Source organism: Ceratotherium simum, chromosome 4 (assembly GCF_057802395.1).
Source record: "Ceratotherium simum simum isolate JZ-2026a chromosome 4, ASM5780239v1, whole genome shotgun sequence".
NCBI lineage: Eukaryota > Metazoa > Chordata > Mammalia > Perissodactyla > Rhinocerotidae > Ceratotherium > Ceratotherium simum.
The window spans coordinates 89977457-89996820 of record NC_141903.1 but is presented as its reverse complement, the minus strand read 5'-3'; the positions used below and the strand labels follow the sequence as shown (position 1 = coordinate 89996820).

Genomic DNA, 19364 nt, shown 5'->3' with positions numbered 1-19364 from the left:
CTAATAAGTATGAGACCTGTTGCAATCTAGCTCAGACAAGGGCAAAAAAACTCGGAAGATACTGTAAAAACAACTCGATTTGAAATAGCTAGTTAGAACAACATCTTATTTGAAGGTTATGTTCCAAAGTCAAGCCTAAGGCAAAAACTGAATTAAAATTAAAATCGGTCTTGAAAACTCCTTAGAAACGTGCCATGAGAACTACATACAGTTTGTCAATAAATCCAACACATCAGCCAGATTTTCTCTCCAGTGTCTCCCCAGATTAAGCAGTTGGCGTGTGTTTAGAGATCATTTTGTTTGGACAGTAGTCTCTCTGAACACTAGGAGAGAAACAGGCTCAGTGCCTTTCAGTCCAACCAGGGAGGAACCCACCGAGGGAGGGAACTGCACACCCACACTTCTGGTCTAACGGCTATTCTAGGCCCAAGCGGAACAAGGGGGCTAGCCATATTATTTAAAGGAATAAATGGGAGAGGATTCATCTCTGGCCAAATGCATATTCTAAGGTGAATTCTAAGTGTGTATGACTTACAGGCACTGTGCTTTCATTTTACAGATATCCAACTGAATATGGCTCCACTCTCTAGCAACTAAAAAAAACTTTTGGACCAGGATCCATAGTAAGAAATTCATTTTAAATTGTAATCCACTACACACATGTATATGTACACATATGAAAAAAGATTTAAAAATATTTATGTTTATTACACACTATGTACTTGATCTATACCATTCTGATCTATTTTGTTAAAAAAAAATTCAGGTAGAAACTCATTAGTTTTCTTGATCCCTAACTGGGTTACAACCTATAGTTTGAAGAACACTGAACCAGAGTACTTCACGCTCTTAACTACTCAGAGAATTTGTAGTGCAGTATCTTGGGGTTAAGGAAAACAATCAAGCAAGTACAGTAGTCCATAATATTTTAATACTTTTCCATTTTTAAATACTGGTTTTAATTTTGTGATTGTAACATGGAAGATCCAACTTTATTATTTTTTAAAAACATCATCAGGATCATAAAGCTATTATAGAAGAGTTACACTCTACACACTCCCAGGGTACTTTAAAATGATTATGTGTTGAGTTCATAGATGAACAATGACAATAATCCAAATACATCGTCTGTACAACTTGGACTAAATACTGGTGAAAGTGTTTAATTGGACAAAAACTGATAAGCTTAAAGATAACCAGCACAATTTCACAGGAGAACCAGCTCAGCCCAACTAAAGTTTTCTCAATAGCAACTGACACTGATGTTGTACAGGTGTACACGTGAGCTGATGGAACGGAACAAATAGGAACGCATTCCTCCTTTCCTTATTCTGTATTCTTACACCTCGCTCCCAGCCACCCGCTCCTTGCTCTGGCTGTCCCTAGGGCGATCCCAAACCAGGAGCTGCTAGGATCACGCTCCACCTCCACATCAGGATTCCTGAATTCCAAGTGAAATACTGTGCTCTCTTGAACTGTACAGTGGGCACTCAGGGACAAAACCCCTCATCACCAGTATTTTTCAAGTTTCCATCACAGTACAAGAGAGTAACTGAGAAGACAAGAGAGTGAAAGGATAGCATTTTTTTTTTTTTGCTTGGGGAAGAGAAATAGGAAATAACCGTGGATGAGAAAGCATTGTGTATATTTGTATACAGGAATTAGCCATATGGAAATAATTCTAGAGGGTCTGGATATTGTCTAAATGGCTAGTACCTCTCCAAATCTGACCTCTTTTAAACTTTTTTCATATTCCCCAACTCATTTCTAACCCTGGTTGGACGGAATTAACTTCAGTGAAGTACCAGTGCAGTTATCTAAAGGTAAAACGCATCTTTTTCTTTTCTTTTTTAATACAAATATTTTTAGTGTAATCATTTTATTTACACAATTGCAAAAGTCTATCATTAACATTTAGTGCAAATGAAACTTATGATAATTAGATTTAGATACTGCTTTGTAAACTTTCCATATCTTTGTAAAATAAAGCTATCCAATTCAGTTATGAAAGTTACTTGTCTGTGTTCATGATAGTTACCAGAAACGGCAAACAGAGAAACATTTATAGTGGGCATAGAGAATTTTTTTGAAGATTCCTCTCACAGCGGCTATGGTAAATAAACCTTCCTCTCCCAACCCTCCCATACTCCCATCCCAACGCCACAGCTGATTGTAAAATAAAGTACACATTTGAGGTATAAACTTTTCTTTTTTAAACGTCACAATATAAAATGTTAACTGGTGATGTAGTAAACTGATATGATAATTTGTCTTATTTGCCTTACTAGCATTACCACCATATAGGCACTTCTCCATGTAGTCAAATTATGAACAGCATTTTTCTGAAATAAGGCATATTCCATGCACATCATTTAGAGAACGGCAAATTAAAAAATAGAAAAGATTTATGGAGCATGAAATCTGCGTGCATGTAATGTAAGCATATGTTTTATACGTATTTTTCTCTCTGTACAGAATAATAAATACCACTATATCTGATGCAAGTAATTCACTTCCAGGATTGTGCATAAGTGATCAGACTAATCCCATCATTAAATTATCACCTTGCATTTATCATTAAGACCCCATTACCATGTACGAAATATATACAGGACATGGTCCATGTGACATGACTTTCTGCTTTACAAAATTCATCTGATTTCTGTGTTTCTACAGAGATGTGCAAGTCAGCAAAGTGTCTACCAAATGCCTCTGATTTCTGTAAGCACATATGTGTATAAACAAAACGAAGATTTTAAAGCGGGCAGTCATTTCTACTTCAATGAGTACCATTTCTTACCTCAGCTCCACGCTTCAAGGTTTTTCACAGAGGCCTAAAACTAGAAAAGGTATTTTACATTTAAGTTCTTAATGCAACTAAAGAAAGAATTTCAGTTTGAATCACATGGAATCCTTTACTGCTCTGCTGCAGTTTCTGATAAAGAGGGAGACAGGTGCACTGGTCACATTTTCTATGCATATCTTACAACATAGCTTTTAAACTGACCCAAATGAGAAGAACTAATGAACATACCTGTTATGAATACTAGAAATATTGACTCAGATGTCAAACAGTTTGATTTGCTTTAACAAGTAATACCATATGTCCTCTTATAAATTTCAGGAACATATGAGCTCATTTTATCCTAACCATTTTACCAGAAAGTAATTTATACCCACAAGATGTGTACAGATGTTTCTGTTTGGAGGCAGGCAAAACCAATTAAGGAATTACTAAATTGTGTTTGTAACAAACTGAAAAGAATCTGTAGTACACAGTACACAACTAAAAAGACAACAGAAATGTAAAGATATCTGGGGAAAAAATACAGCTTTTCACTCTTTCTCCATCAGAACCAAGGCTCTTCATCGGAGTAAGACTATAGAAAAGGCGAACTCGCAGGTGATGGACAGCCCTGTCACTGAGACACTTTACACGACAACACCAATCAGTAGAGAAATCAGCAGCAATGAATTCTATGATTATACAAAGCAAAAAAGTCAAAAAATTCAGGACACAGATTTGACTGTAGGCCTGAAAAAAGACCCCCATCCAGATATTTGGTGCACAGAAAGCACAGGCCCCATGTGCGTTCAACTTTTGTGCTTTTCTTTTGTGCACAAAACCTGATACAACTGAGGATCTTAGGCCTGACCACAGTAAATTAAAAATTCTGAAAAAGTTTCCAAAAATTAAAGCATCAATTCCTAGTTGTGATTCAAAGTTGATTTTTTTCTCTTCTAGGAGCAAGCAAATAAAAATATAGCCATATACATGTCATTGTACATGTATTTATAGGTAAATGCTGAGCGAGGAGATCTAGCAGGAGACAGCTAGTGTTAGACGTTCGGCTTTGCTATTGCAATACTTCTTCCTTCGTGTACACAAGGCCAAGGTGTTGGGCCATAGACAAGGCTATAGATCCTATGTTCCAGCTTAGAGCATTCAATTTTGTTTTTTACTTTTTCCTCCAACATGGAATGTCACACAGCCTTGCTTCAGTCACTGTAGAAAAGAAAACGAGAAGTAAACAATTCAGCAATATATTATTACTAACAGCTGCAAGACTATCAGAACAGATTCCTTCTACCCTCTGAATTCATGGAATCCAGAAAACCTCTTTTAAAATTTATATTTTAAGGATTTTCACCTTTAAGAAATGTAAAATTATTAATCTTACATATTTGAAACTTACCCATTGGCAAGGAATAGAAGGTATGAGGAATCCTTTTTTTTTGTTTGTTTGTTTGGGGAAGATTAACCCTGAGCTAACATTTTTGCTGAGGAAGATTGGCCCTGGGCTAACATCTGTGCCCATTTTCCTCTACTTTATTTGTGGGACGCTGCCACAGCATGGCTTGATGAGCAGGGCGTAGGTCCATGCCTGGGATCTGAACTTGCTAATCCTTGGCTGGCCAAAGCAGAGCATGTGAACTTAACCACTATGATACCAGGCCAGCCCCACGAGGGATCTTTTCAAAGTTAGAAAAAATTAAAAAGGGCAATGTGTACAGGTAAGCAAAGAGGGACTCAACTGGAGGTCTTTGGATTTGTACCCCATGAACTGCCATTTCCTTCTTAGTCTTCAATAAAAATTATACTCTACAATGCCATTCATTACGAATTTTAAAAATGTATTTAGACTATGGAAAAGAAGTCTGCTTTACCTTAAGAAACAAACATGCTCAGACCTTGTCAAAAGTTTAAGAGTTTTTTAAAAAATAATTTTATTTATTTTTTTTCCCCCAAAGCCCCAGTAGATAGCTGTATGTCATAGCTGCACATCCTTCTAGTTGCTGTATGTGGGACGCGGCCTCAGCATGGCCGGAGAAGCGGTGTGTCGGTGCACGCCTGGGATCCGAACCCGGGCCGCCAGCAGTGGAATGCGTGCACTTAACCACTAAGCCACAGGGCTGGCCCAGTTTAAGAGTTCTGACTAAGAATTTTAAATATCTTGGGACCTCATTAACTCTTTATGGAGTTTCCCTAAAGATGATACACACTACTCAAAGTTATATTTCTCTGTCACCAAGATTAAGAATGTTAGCTCTCCTCAGGTGTCAATGCTAGGATCCACTTCATACATACATCTTCCAAAATTACTAGGAAACAAATATTACATTAGGTAAACAAAGATTTTCACCAGATGTTGTTTTGAATTTGGTCCTTTGCCAGAGAGAAGCTCAACCTGGACTCAAGGCCAGAGCTGAGTTTAGGCCAGGGAGTCTTTTCAGTTCTGTCTTTACACACACGTCCACAAACAATGCTACCGCCTTCCCCTGACATAAACTTTTTTCAAAGGTTTTCAACTCTTTCTTTTCTAGGTACGCAAAAGAAGGATGCGTGTGCTTGCACGCACACACGCAGACACACACAGTCAGTCAATAAAATAGTGCTCAAATCCGCCAGTTTAGGGGAAAATGCTGTTAATATGCTAGCATGTATTTTTCAAATGTTTAAGAAAATTATTTTTCTTCTCAAACATGAGGGCATGTTCTATATACAACTGCATTATGATTTCTTTTGCTTAATACATGGTTATATTTTCTGCCCTGCTTAGCAAGGCTGGGGTGGAGGTGAAGAAGAGAGAAAGCTCATACAGCTGTGTGCCTGGTCTTGATTAGAGCAAACAGCAACTCTAGAAATCTTCAGGCCGTGGGGAGACACACAGCTAAGCCAGGTGATAAGCCTGCTGCCATCAGGTGGCATCAGGTTTCTGGTTTATTTGAAAAAGACAGTGCAAAGACAGGATCAATAAGTACGTGTCCAGATCTAGTCAAAACAATTCTAAAGTACAAGATATTCTAAAAACAGAGCATTTCTACAGCGCACTTACGTGTGAAGAGAGAGAATCCCTCAGAGGTCAGGCTGTACCCCAAACACTAACCATTCAGATAAGTAAGACCAGAACAGGTAACCTTTTCCTGGGAAAAGCTAAATATCTCAGACATCAATGCAATAACCCTTGTTAGTATCTGACAATCAATTTAGCCTTTGGGTTTTTATTTTGTTTTTTTAAAGAAAGACCAAAAACAGCATCAGAAACCAGACTTGATTAAAAACATCCGTCATTATATGGTTATTGACTATATTATTTTTATCTAAAGAAATTGACTCAAGAATATAAATTTCTCAGCCAATGACTTATCATTCAATGCAGGTGAGAGCGAGAGGATGTTCACATATATTTCCTGCTTGTGAATTATACTTTGGTAATATCTATTAAAAATTTTAATGTTAACACACACTGAGAGTTCAAAGAAATAGAATTATACAGACGGTTCTCAGATGGACCAAAAGATGGTCGAACTCATTCATAATAAGAGAAATACAATTAAAACTACACTGGTAGAGTATTTTTCACCTATCAAGTTGGAAAAAAATCACAAAGTTGTATTTCACACATTGTGTGAGAGGGTACAGGGAAACAGGCATTCCAACACATTATTGCTGGTGAGATGGTCCATTCATACAGCCTCTATGGAGGGCAATACCCAAATTATAAATGCACAAATGCCCCAGAAGTGCCAGCAGTGTCACATCTAGTAATTTATCCCACATATAAACTTGCAGGGGCAAAATGACATATGGATATAACTGCAACACTGTTTGTTCTAGCAAAAACTAGAAACAACTTTAATATCTACAGATGGAGGACTGGTTAGATAAATTATGTACATCCATACAGTGTGGTAACTATATAGCCATAAAAAAGAATGAAGAAGCTCTGCATGGATATGGAAAGACCTTCAAGATAAAGTGCAAAAAAAATAACCAGATCAGTGTGTACAGTATGCTACCTTTTCTTCAACAACAAAAACCGTATATGTGTGAGAGGAATATACATGTATTTACTTATTCAGGAATAAAAAATAAATCTCTGGAAAGATACACAAGAAACTAGTATCAGCAGTTATACACTTGTGTGTGGGGGCAAAACTGGGCAACTAGGGGGCAGGGGATAAATTTCACTGTTTATCTTTTCATACTTTTGACTTCTGAGCCATGTTAACATATCACTCATTTAAAAAAAATGAAAGATTCCAGTTCCTTGCACAAAGATGTTCAATGTGGCACTATTTGACAGTAAAAATATGGAACCAATCCAGACATTAACATGGGACTGGTTAATGAATTCTGCAATTTATGTAACAGATGTTAAAAGAATGAGACGGTTTTATACTTCTCATATCTTTATATGCAATAATGGTCCAGATATATTGTTAAGGAGAAAAAGCAAGCTGCAAAACAATAAATATGGAGTAAACATTTTTTAAAACAATCAAGGTCACCTAAATATGTCAACAGGCAAAGGCGGTCTCCACAACACCTAGTGGTAAGGCTAGCCAGAGTCAATGACAAAGAAACAATATTAAGGGCAGCTAGACAAAAACAAAAAATAATGTACAAAGGAACTCCCATCAGGCTCTCAGCGGATTTCTCAACAGAAACTTTACAGGCTATAAGAGACTGGAATGATATATTCAAAATAACTAAAAGACAAAAACTTTCAGCCAAGAATACTTATCCAGCAAAAATATCCTTCAAATATGATGGAGAAATAGTAAGTCTCCCAGATAAACAAAAGCTAAGGGAGTTATGGCCACGAGACCCCCACTACAAGAAATACTCAAGAAGGCCCTCAGGCCTGAAAAAAAGAAGAGAAAGGGAATACAGAGCTTGGAGCAAGGAAAAAAATAGGTAGATAAACTCAGAAAAATAGTAGATCTTTACCGGAATAGGTTAGCAACCACTTAAATACTAAAATCAAAGATCAAAGGAAGGAATTCACCAAAAATAAATTTAACCTCATCACTGTAAACACACAGCCACAACACAAGATAGAATAAGGTATAACAAGAACGACTTAGAAGGGGAAGAGGAAAGTGATTGAATTGACTTAGTATAAGAAAATAGGAGGCCATCAGATAACGTACTATCTCATACACAAGATTTTTTACACAAACCTCAAGGTAATCACTAAACAAATAATCAAAACAAAATCACATCTGATAAACAAAGAGAAAACTAGAAGAGTCATAAGACAGAACAACCAAACTGAAGTGGCAGTCCAAAACAAATGGGACGAGAAACAAAGGAAACACAAAAGAACCAGAAAGTAAGTGTCAAAACAGCAACATTAAGCCCTCATATATCAATAATTACCCTAAATGTAAATGGATTGAACTCTCCAATCAAAAGATGCAGAGTGGCAGGATGGATTAAAAAGCAAGACCCAACAATATGCTGCCTCCAGGAAACACATCTCAGCTCTAAAGACAAGCACAGGCTCAGAGTGAAAGGATGGAAGACAATACTCCAAGCTAATGGCAAACAAAAGAAAGCAGGTGTTGCCATACTCATATCAGACAAAGTAGACTTCAAGATAAAACAGGTTAAGAAAGACAAAGAAGGGAAATACATAATGATAAAAGGGACACTCCACCAAGAAGACATATCACTTATAAATATATATGAACCCAACATAGGAGCACCAATGTACATAAAGCAACTATTAACAAACCTAAAAGGAGACATTAACAACAACACAATAATAGCAGGGTATCTTAATACCCCACTTACATCAATGGATAGATCATCCGGACAAAAAGTCAATAAAGAAATAGTAGACTTAAATGAAAAACTGGACGAGATGGACCTAGTAGACATACACAAAGCACTCCATCCAAAAACAGCTGACTACACATTCTTCTCAAGCACGCATGGAACATTCTCAAGGACAGACCATATGTTGGGAAACAAAGCAAGCCTCAATAAATTCAAGAAGACTGAAATCATAACAAGCATCGTTTCAGATCATAATGCTATGAAACTGGAAATGAACCATGAAAAAAAAACTGGGAAAGTGACAAAAATGTGGAGATTAAACAACATGCTACTGAACAACCAATGGATCATTGATGAAATTAAAGGAGAAATCAAAAACTATTTGGAAACAAACGAAAATGAAAATATGCCATACCGAATCATATGGGATGCAGCAAAAGTGGTGCTGAGAGGGAAACTCATAGCCATACAAGCCCACCTTAACAAACAAGAAAAAGCCCAAATAAGCAACCTTAAATTACACCTAACAGAACTAGAGAAAGAACAACAAACAAAGCCCAAAGTCAGCAGAAGGAGAGAAATAATAAAAATCAGAGCAGAAATAAATGAAATTGAGACCAAAAAAACAGTACAAAGGATTAATGAAACAAAGAGTTAGTTCTTTGAGAAGATAAACAAAATTGACAAACTCTTAGCCAGGCTTACTGAGAAAAAAAGAGAAAAGGCTCAAGTAAATAAAATCAGAAATGAAAGAGGAGAAATTACAATGGATACCACGGAAATACAGAGGATTATAAGAGAATACTATGAGAAATTATATGCCAACAAATTGGACAATCTAGAAGAAATGGATAAATTCTTAGACTCATACAACCTCCCAAAATTGAACCAAGAAGAAATGGAGAATCTGAATAGACCAATCACAAGTAAAGAGATTGAAATAGTAATCAAAAACCTCCCAAAAAATACAAGTCCAGGACCAGATGGTTTCTCCAGTGAATTTTACCAAACATTCAAAGAAGATTTAATACCCATCCTTCTCAAACTATTCCAAAAAATAGAGGAAGATGGAACACTTCCTAAATCATTCTACGAGGCCAACATCACCCTGATACCAAAGCCAGACAAAGACAATACAAAGAAAGAAAATTACAGGCCAATATCGCTGATGAACATTGATGCAAAAATCCTCAACAAAATATTGGCAAACCGAATACAGCAATACATTAAAAAGATCATACACCATGATCAAGTGGGATTTATACCAGGGACGCAGGGATGGTTCAACATCTGCAAATCAATCAACGTGATACATCACATCAACAAAACAAAGAATAAAAACCACATGATCATCTCAATAGACGCAGAGAAGGCATTTGACAAGATACAACATCCATTTATGATAAAAATTCTCAATAAAATGGGAATAGAAGGAAAGTACCTCAACATAATAAAGGCCATATATGACAAACCCACAGCCAACATCATACTCAACGGGGAAAGACTGAAAGCCATTCCTCTGAGAACAGGAACGAGGCAGGGCTGCCCACTCTCACCACTCCTGTTCAACATAGTACTGGAGGTTTTGGCCAGAGCAATTAGGCAAGAAAAAGGAATAAAAGGAATCCAAATAGGTAAGGAAGAAGTGAAACTCTCACTATTTGCAGATGACATGATTGTATATATAGAAAACCCTAAAGAATCTGTTGGAAAACTATTAGAAACAATCAACAACTACAGCAAAGTTGCAGGGTACAAAATCAATCTACAAAAATCGGTTGCATTTCTATATGCTAATAATGAACTAACAGAAAGAGAGCTCAAAAAGATAATACCATTTACAATTGCATCAAAAAGAATAAAATACCTAGGAATAAATCTTACCAAGGAGGTGAATGACCTATACAATGAGAACTACAAGACGTTACTGAAAGAAATTGATGGTGACATAAAGAAACGGAACCCATGCACGTGGATTGGAAGAATAAACATAGCTAAAATGTCTATATTACCTAAAGCAATCTACAGATTCAATGCAATCCCAATCAGAATCCCAATGACATTCTTCACGGAAATAGAAAAAAGAACACTAAAATTTATATGGGGCAACAAAAGACCTCAAATAGCTATAGCAATCCTAAGAAAAAAGAACAAAGCTGGAGGCATCACAATCCCTGACTTCAAAACATACTACAAAGCAATAGTAATCAAAACAGCATGGTACTGGTACAAAAACAGACACACAGATCAATGGAACAGAATTGAAAGCCCAGAAATAAAACCACACATATACGGACAGCTAATTTTCGACAGAGGAGCTAAGAACATACAATGGAGAAAGGAAAGTCTCTTCAATAAATGGTGTTGGGAAAACTGGACAGCCACAAGCAAAAGAATGAAAGTGGACCATCTTCTATCACCATTCACAAAAATTAACTCAAAATGGATCAAAGACCTGAAGGTGAGACCTGAAACTATAAAACTCATAGAAGAAAATATAGGCAACACACTATTTGACATTGGTCATAAAGGAATCTTTTCAGATGACATGCCTACCCAGACTAGGGAAACTAAAGAAAAAATAAACAAGTGGGACTTTATCAGATTAAAGAGCTTCTACAAGACAAACGAAACCAGAATCAAGATGAACAGACAACCCACCAGCTGGGAGAGAATATCTACAAAACATACATCTGACAAGGGGTTGATCTCCATAATATATAAAGAACTCACACAACTGAACAACAAAAAAAACAAACAACTTGATCAAAAAATGGGCAGAGGAAGTGAACACACACTTCTCCAAAGAAGATATACAGATGGCCAATAGGCACATGAAAAGATGTTCAACATCATTAATCATCAGGGAAATGCAAATCAAAACAACACCAAGGTATCACCTCACGCCCATTAGAATGGCTATAATCACCAAGACAAAAAACAACAAATGTTGGAGAGGATGTGGAGAAACAGGAACCCTCATACACAGCTGGTGGGAATGCAAACTGGTGCAGCCTCTAGGGAAAACGGTATGGAGATTCCTCAAAGAATTAAAAATAGAAATACTCTATGATCCAGCCATCCCACTACTGGGAATCTATCCAATGAACCTGAAATCAACAATCCAAAGAGGCTTATGCACCCCTATGTTCATTGCAGCATTATTCACCACAGCCAAGAAGTGGAAGCAACCTAAGTGTCCCTCGACTGAGGATTTGATCAAGAAAATGTGGTATATATATACAATGGAATACTACTCAGCCATAAAAAAAGACAAAATCGTCCCATTTGCAACAACATGGATGGGCCTGGAGGGTATTATGTTAAGTGAAGTAAGCCAGACGGAGAAAGACAAACACTGTAGGATCTCACTCATGTGCGGAATATAAACCAACACATGGACAGAGAAAACTGTATTGTGGTTACCAGGGGCAATGGGGGTGGGGGGTGGGCACAAGGGGTGAAGGGAGTCATATATATGGTGATGGACAAACAAAAATGTACAACCCAAAATTTCACAATGTTAAAAACTATTAAAACATCAATAAAAAAAAAACAATCAAGAATATGTGTCTGTACATACATATAAAAGTCTAGAAGAATATACAACAAACCCAACAGTAATTTCTGGGAAGGGAGAAATAAAGAGAATTTGTACTTCTGAAATTTTATAGTTCTATAATGTTGAAATTTCTTCAAATAAGCAGGTACTATCTAGTATAAGAAGAAACAAATGAAAAAACAGAATTCAAAGGCTATAAAAACTACAACGCTATCTGGAACATCATAAAACACAGAAAGTAGTTTCAACAATTAACTAAATTTTAATATCTGCAGAGTCATATTAGTCAAATAAAGTTTAAAAAAAAGGATAACGTATTTTCCAGTACCTGTTAATACTAGAACAAAATAGGTTTTCCTGCAGTTTTCTCTTGCACATAAGAGGTGAAACGTTTTAGAAACTTTGGGTACTCTCGCTTTGCCACTGCCCTTAACACTGAGGCTGGTGCCCATCCTCCTGGGTTCACTGCAAGATAAAGGAAAATTAAAACCTGTTAAGATATAATTCTCCAAATACATATGAAGCACTCATTTTGTTTCTTCGCTTTTAAAAAATTCCTTACATTGGAACAGTTAGCACCTCAAAGTCTTGACCATAAATTCCTTAATACTAACCACCAGACAAGAACAGATAGCAAATAAGAAAGCGTCTATTACCTTTCTAAAATGTTCTTGCTTCCCTACATTATATGCAAAAATTAGTATAGCAACACTTTAGGTTACTTAAGGCAGATTTATTCATCAAATTCTACTATAATCAAAGAGTAACTTAAGCATAATTATCTCTTTAAACACACTAGTAGTTATGGCCCTATATAAAGAAGGAGGTTTGAGTATTTGATTAGAGGGACTCCCATAACTACCGCAGGGAAATGCGTAAGGAACCAAATACTATGCGATGAACACGGCTGTCTAGTAGCAGGCCAATGTGAAATAAATACGTAACTAGCAACTAATAAGGATTAGGGAGCAATGATTTAGAAAACTAACAAGACTGACAATAAGAAAAAGAACTGTTAATTTCATTTCCTACTGTTGCTTATATTCCTAATTATACATATACCCTATTAGGTAAATATCTAATAAAATGGTTCTTAAAACCAAGGATATGTGATAGTGATCTAGAGATGAAGTTTTAAAATTTACCTATCCAGCCCTAGCTTCAGAAATTCTGATATAGCAGTTCTAGATGAAATTCAGGCATGTGTATTTTGAAAGCTTCCTGATAATTCTCATATACATCTATCCAAATTAAAATTACTAATCTAAAGGATAAAAACTAAACAGGTATTTGTAAATGGCATTTGTCCAGACTGTCAGCTATCATGTAGATCATCACCAGAACACCCACACTACCAAGTGGCAAAAACAAACAACAAAATACATACCATTAGCTACATACGTAATCTTGCATAGAATGTTGTCCCTGCTAATCTCCTGGTTTCCCTCTGGTGGGCTTACCAAGGTTTGACAAATCATAGCAATATTTATTTTGGCACGGACACATCGATTGTTTAGCTGTCAAAACAAAAAATTAAAGAAAACACCAGTAGAGTAGATACCAAGTATTTTGTAATCTCTACCAGTCTAATTCTACATTACATTAACTATAATCGTAACTCATCAAAATCTCTAAGAAAATCTTATAAGCACCAATAAATAACACACGCCAAGCTGATATGACACCAGGAATGATTTCTCCTCCTGAGTAGTAAATGGAACTAAATTGCGGTAGAAAGCAAAGACTGATCATGGCTTGAGAGGCAACTGTGAGAAGCAGCCTCCATATGGTACCCACTCAACTCTGTCTCACCTACGCTCAGGAGAACAGGTAAGCAGCCCTGCTGGGATGTTCACAGCCATGACTGCTGCCCTCAGATAACAGATGGGCTGTACTGCTCCAAGGAGCCAATCCAACATAAAATAGAATTTAAGAAGCATTATCAAATCAAGTATCTGTGTGTGTGGTATGTGTTTACCACTTCTGCCCTGCAATGTATCTTTAACTTTATATTGTAGAACTATACACGTTTATACAGCGTACTTACAGGAGCACTGTCGTGATCCACAGAAAAATTACAAACTATCCAAGTTTCTGGGTCATTTTCAGTCAAGGCCGGTATCTTTCGAATGGCAGAAAGATATAATACATCTCGCTGAGAAGCAGGCCATACTCTCTGTGGAAGAATAATATGTAATATGGAACTAACAGAGAAACAAATGTAAAACCAATAAATGCCTTAGTTAAAGGTAAAATCCATCAAATTTTAAACGGAAAGCATCTGAGAATACCCACCAAAGGATTAATTATGAACACTGAGTTAACGGCTTTGCAGAACAATACCAAAGGAATAATGTTCGATTTTTTTCTTTTTTAAAAATTGTGGTAATATATATATATAAAATTTGCCATTTAAACCATTTTTTAAGTGTAAAATTCGGCATGAGTTACATTCACAATGTTATGTAAACACCACCACTATCTATTTCCAAAATTTTTTATCACCCTAAACAGAAACTCTGTACCCATTAAGCAATTACTCCCTGTTACCTCTCCTCCCACAGCCGCTGGTAAGCACAGTACCTGCTTTTAGGTATAGTATTAAACCTCTGTTTAAATTGTTCAGAGACTTAAAAGCAAAGATTTTAGGGAAAGAAGACTGCTCTTTTGACATCAAAATCACACTGGAAGAATTCCAGATCGAATCTTTCAGCTTTATGGTATGCAAGGAACAACATACGCAGTTGCAATGGCAGGGAACCTAGGTCTCTGAAACTGGGCTACAAACTTAAATGAGAGAAAATATGCACAGTGTCTTTCTTGATTGCTGAGTATAATAAACAGCCAACAACTCAGCATTGACACCACACAAATCATTTGCAAAGTGAAATGGCTCATCTTTCAAAGATAGAAAATTTCATGAAGCTGATGAAAGTAGTGTTGGGCAAATCTATGTGAAGCGAAAAATAAATGAAAATTTGGTCATATTAGACCTAATAAATGCAAATCCACAAGCATGATGATAAGACAGAAATTTAAAGAATGAGAATAACAAATATCAGGAGATAAAGCAGCCCTCTTTAAGACCATATTTAAAAGACGCCAAATTTAAAGAAAAAGATGTTACATAGCGTTATTGGATTTTGCTGGAAAAAGTACGCCAGGGCAATTTTTTTTTTTTTTAATAATTTTATTTATTTATTTTTTTCCCCCAAAGCCCCAGTAGATAGCTGTATGTCATAGTTGCACTTCCTTCCAGTTGCTGTATGTGGGACACGGCCTCAGCATGGCTGGAGAAGCGGGTGCGTCGGTGCGCGCCCGGGATCCAAACCCGGCCCGCCAGCAGCGGAGCGTGCACACTTAACCGCTAAGCCACGGGGCCGGCCCCAGGGCAATTTCTTTATTCAAATAATTATAACTGTAACTTAAATTTTGTTACATATAAGATACATTATTTTAATAATTTTTAGTTTTATTTTTCAAGAAGTAATCCTAACACAACCTATATAATCTTCCCCTCCATCTATTATTTACCAAGTGAAATACTTTCAGCAGATTGTTTTCCAGGACAAATTATCTTCAGATAATAAGATTCTTCTGATTCTAAATTATTGGTTATTTATTTTAATTCCAAATTATAGGATAATTAATTGATATTTTAACATCTACTAAATTTTAGATTTCACTTAGACCCCCCCCCTAAATCTGTAGGCTGAAATAGCATCTTTGCTATTACACATTTCTTGAGCAGCTCTCATATAAAATAAAGCCTAACTCACAGTCACTAGATATAAGATACGATGCCTCAGATGACAAGACTGAGCTCAAGCAACACAGCAAACCTCAAATATTTTCATATATTCAGCTAAAAAATCATTTAAAAAAGAGAAAAATGAAGCATTTATTGAATCATTATATTTCTTATATAACATACAATATTGCTCTTAGTGGATCTCTCCAAAATTTAAATTCATTTTATATTATTCTTTATTTACTATATTTGGCAATTTTTAGAAGGAGAACAGAGAAGAATAAGGTGAGAGAAATGTTAATTTTATATTTTTAAATACCTAGACTAGCAGAGGAAGAAAGGAAGGGAAAGGGAACCAATTTAAATGACAGTGTTTTTGTGTGCTCTGGTGTATGACCAACCTCCCAATAGTCATGCTCAGCAATTTTCCCTTGCTCTCAGATAATCCAATTAGATCACTTTCATATCTTCTAGTCTAACAGCATACTTCCCATTCCCCTTACTATTGTTGTCACAGGAACTTTCATATTTGATATGATTCACTTTCATATATGACAACTATCATTTATCTCCTATAGAAACCAGATGCTAGAAAAATATTTAAATAGATTGCGGTATTTTCTTTTCTAGACTTAAAGTGTGCATAACTAACTGCAGATCTTTATCAAACACTGTTTCTGGGTATTTCTCAGGTTCTTGCCTGCACCCATTTCTGCTTTAAATGAGTTGATACACCTTTCAAATACACGACATTTATGAATTATTAATAAAGTCTTTGGATCTTTTGCGGCATTTAATTTCCTGCCAAATTTTACTTTAGAGAATTTACATGTCTCAGTTTGAACTGCACTGGAATCCTTTTGGGATGAGGAGATATTTACCTTGTGCGTTTGATAAATGATGATTGCATTATCAGCTAATGTTTCCACCACATGGAAGTTTTCTATAGTTGCTGAAATGAAGAGAAAATATTAGCAGCCAAAGAGATATATTATCTTTTCCTAGAATGTGATTAATTCACTTACACTGAAAAGTCAATTACAAATGGACATTGTGGTAAAACAAAGAGGATTCTGCCCTACCTAGGTGAAGACCACATGGAAAGTAGTCAATACTTAGTTATTAGGGCTTTAGATGGTGGCTGTGAGACCAAATCACTAGGAAACCTCATTTTCTTTGGTCCAATATCTAGCTTCCACAGCAAGAAAGCAATTCCAATCACTACTGCATTACTCAGGCACAAATTATTCCCCAACACTATGACCCTTCCATATAATTCCTAATTTACTGAAGCTGAATAAACTGTTCTATCTAGGATAGGGGACTATATTTATGAAAAAAGAAGGTCAAATTGCCACTGACAAACACCTTATGATGTTCAGAAATATCTGTATTCATGAAATTTGGTGCCTATGGGAAATACACACACACACATACACCAAGAATAACTGTAAAGAAACTACAGCAGGATTCATCTAGGATTTACCATGGAAACAAAACAGTCTAAAGAGTAGATGATAAAACAGAAACTTTTAATTTTAGTTCTGGCTTTTCCACTGGCTAGTTCTGTGGCCTCTGACAAGTCACTTGACCTATCTGATTTTTTCTTTATTACCTACCTATCATGCAAGATTATTGAGGTATTGGATCAAATGCTATAATATACTGAGAAGCATTTTATACAATGAAAAGCTCTATTTAAATGTAATGTATCATCAGTTCCTTATATGCTCCTCCAGATGTTTTCTACAATGACCTTGTAAACTATAGATCAGACGCAGAAAACCAGGTTGGATTTGGTATTAAATTCAAAATAATAATTATATTAAAATACACTAGTAACGGCAGCTTACTTTCCCAATCATTGCGAACGTCAACATTCCAGAAGTAACTGCAGACCTCGTGTCCTGTGACGCCTTTAACTGCATGGGTAGCTTTTAAGGGATCCAGAACAATCCCGTTTTCTTCTACTTCTCTTCTATATACCTAAAGAGGACATATTTAAAAACCTGCTTAAAAAACAAAAATCAAACCCCTAAAGTACAAACTTGAAAGCATGTTTTTAAATTTAGCTGCTTTTTAGAATTTTATTTATGAAAATCTACTTATGGAACAAATATTCTGCTAAAAGAAAGTTAAAATTTCAAATTCTTAACACAGACAACACATAAAAAATATTTAAAACTACCAATCCGAGGTAAACGTCAACTATGAAAAATATGCCTATGTGATAAATAACTAGAGAGAGTTGTTAAAAAATAAATATATTAATTTAAATTAGACATTATTAACGGAACATTCTCAAAGACTGTTCAACATGGCTAAAAAGGCCAATAAGCGTGGCTAGAACCTCCTCTCCTCAGGGATACTGATTGAACACAGCTTTGTTCAGTGCTGTACCCTCAGCATATGGACAGTATCTGACACACAGCAGGCACTCAGTTATTTGTTGAACCAACAACTGAAAGCTAAAATGACATAAAGATCTATGCTATCTCGCTTTAAAGATTTTATTTATTTATTTTTTCCCCCAAAGCCCCAGTAGGTAGTTGTATGTCATAGCTGCACATCCCTCTAGTTGCTGTATGTGGGACTCGGCCTCAGGATGGACGGAGAAGTGGTGCCTCGGTGTGCACCTGGGATCCGAACCCGGGCCACCAGCATCGGAGCACGCACACTTAACCACCAAGCCACGGGGCCGGCCTGCTATCTCGCTTTAGATACTGAGGTTGTGTACCTAAAGTATTGAGTAAAATTAATTATTTCAAAATGACAGAGGGTTAGCTACTTTAGAGAGCTCTGTAATAAGTTCTTTTGGAAAAAAATACATATGCTGTCACAGGGAGAATTAGAGCCCCATTTATGGAGGCCTGTGGGGCCAGACACTGGGCGGCAGTTCACAGAGCTTCTCTTTTACAATCTCTCTCACCAAACTACCTTTCCCTACATGCTTATTTATTCATGTGATTGGGCCTGCAATTTTCCCAGTCACCCAAACTGGAAACTCGAGACTTTTGATTCCTCCCTCACACTTCACATAGCTATTCAGCTTACTACTAATCTTCATAAGACATCCAACAGCTTGACTTTTCTGCCATTGGTTACCTCTTCTAGGCAGGCTTTCATCATCTTCTACCTGACTCTCTTAGGTGGTTTTCTTGTTTCTAATTTCTTCCCTTATCAGCTTAATCCTCCTAAAATGGTACTTCGCATATAGTGGCTAACCTGCTGTTACAGAAAACAGACTATTCTCTTCAGTGGGTTATTTTATATTCCCCATAACCCAACTCCAATTTTTCTCTCTCTAAAGTTGTGGTTTGTAGGAGCACTTATTCTCCACTCCTCATCCCACGTGGAGGGACTTCTTCTAGACTATCACTCTGGTTTCTCCTCACCCCTTCATTTCCTTCCTGGGGGAAGAAAGTAACTTATCTGAATGGCGACTACAGAAGGCAGACTAGGCAGGCTTGGCTCAACTGCTT

General features: G+C 36.5%; 1 protein-coding gene across 2 annotated transcripts in view; it reads right to left on the bottom strand.

The window, feature by feature from the left end:
* Positions 1–909: 909 nt before the first annotated feature.
* Positions 910–19364, bottom strand: part of CERT1 (ceramide transporter 1) — a 114222-nt gene continuing 95767 nt past the window's right edge. For both annotated transcript variants that reach the window (XM_087430159.1, XM_087430160.1), the window contains 6 exons: positions 17736–17868; positions 16764–16834; positions 14179–14307; positions 13519–13648; positions 12460–12596; positions 910–4006 (listed from right to left, as the gene is read on the bottom strand). In XM_087430159.1, coding sequence (XP_087286285.1) covers positions 12469–12596; positions 13519–13648; positions 14179–14307; positions 16764–16834; positions 17736–17868 — 591 coding nt within the window. In that variant the 3' untranslated portion in view covers positions 910–4006; positions 12460–12468. The remainder of the gene's footprint in view (positions 4007–12459; positions 12597–13518; positions 13649–14178; positions 14308–16763; positions 16835–17735; positions 17869–19364) is intronic.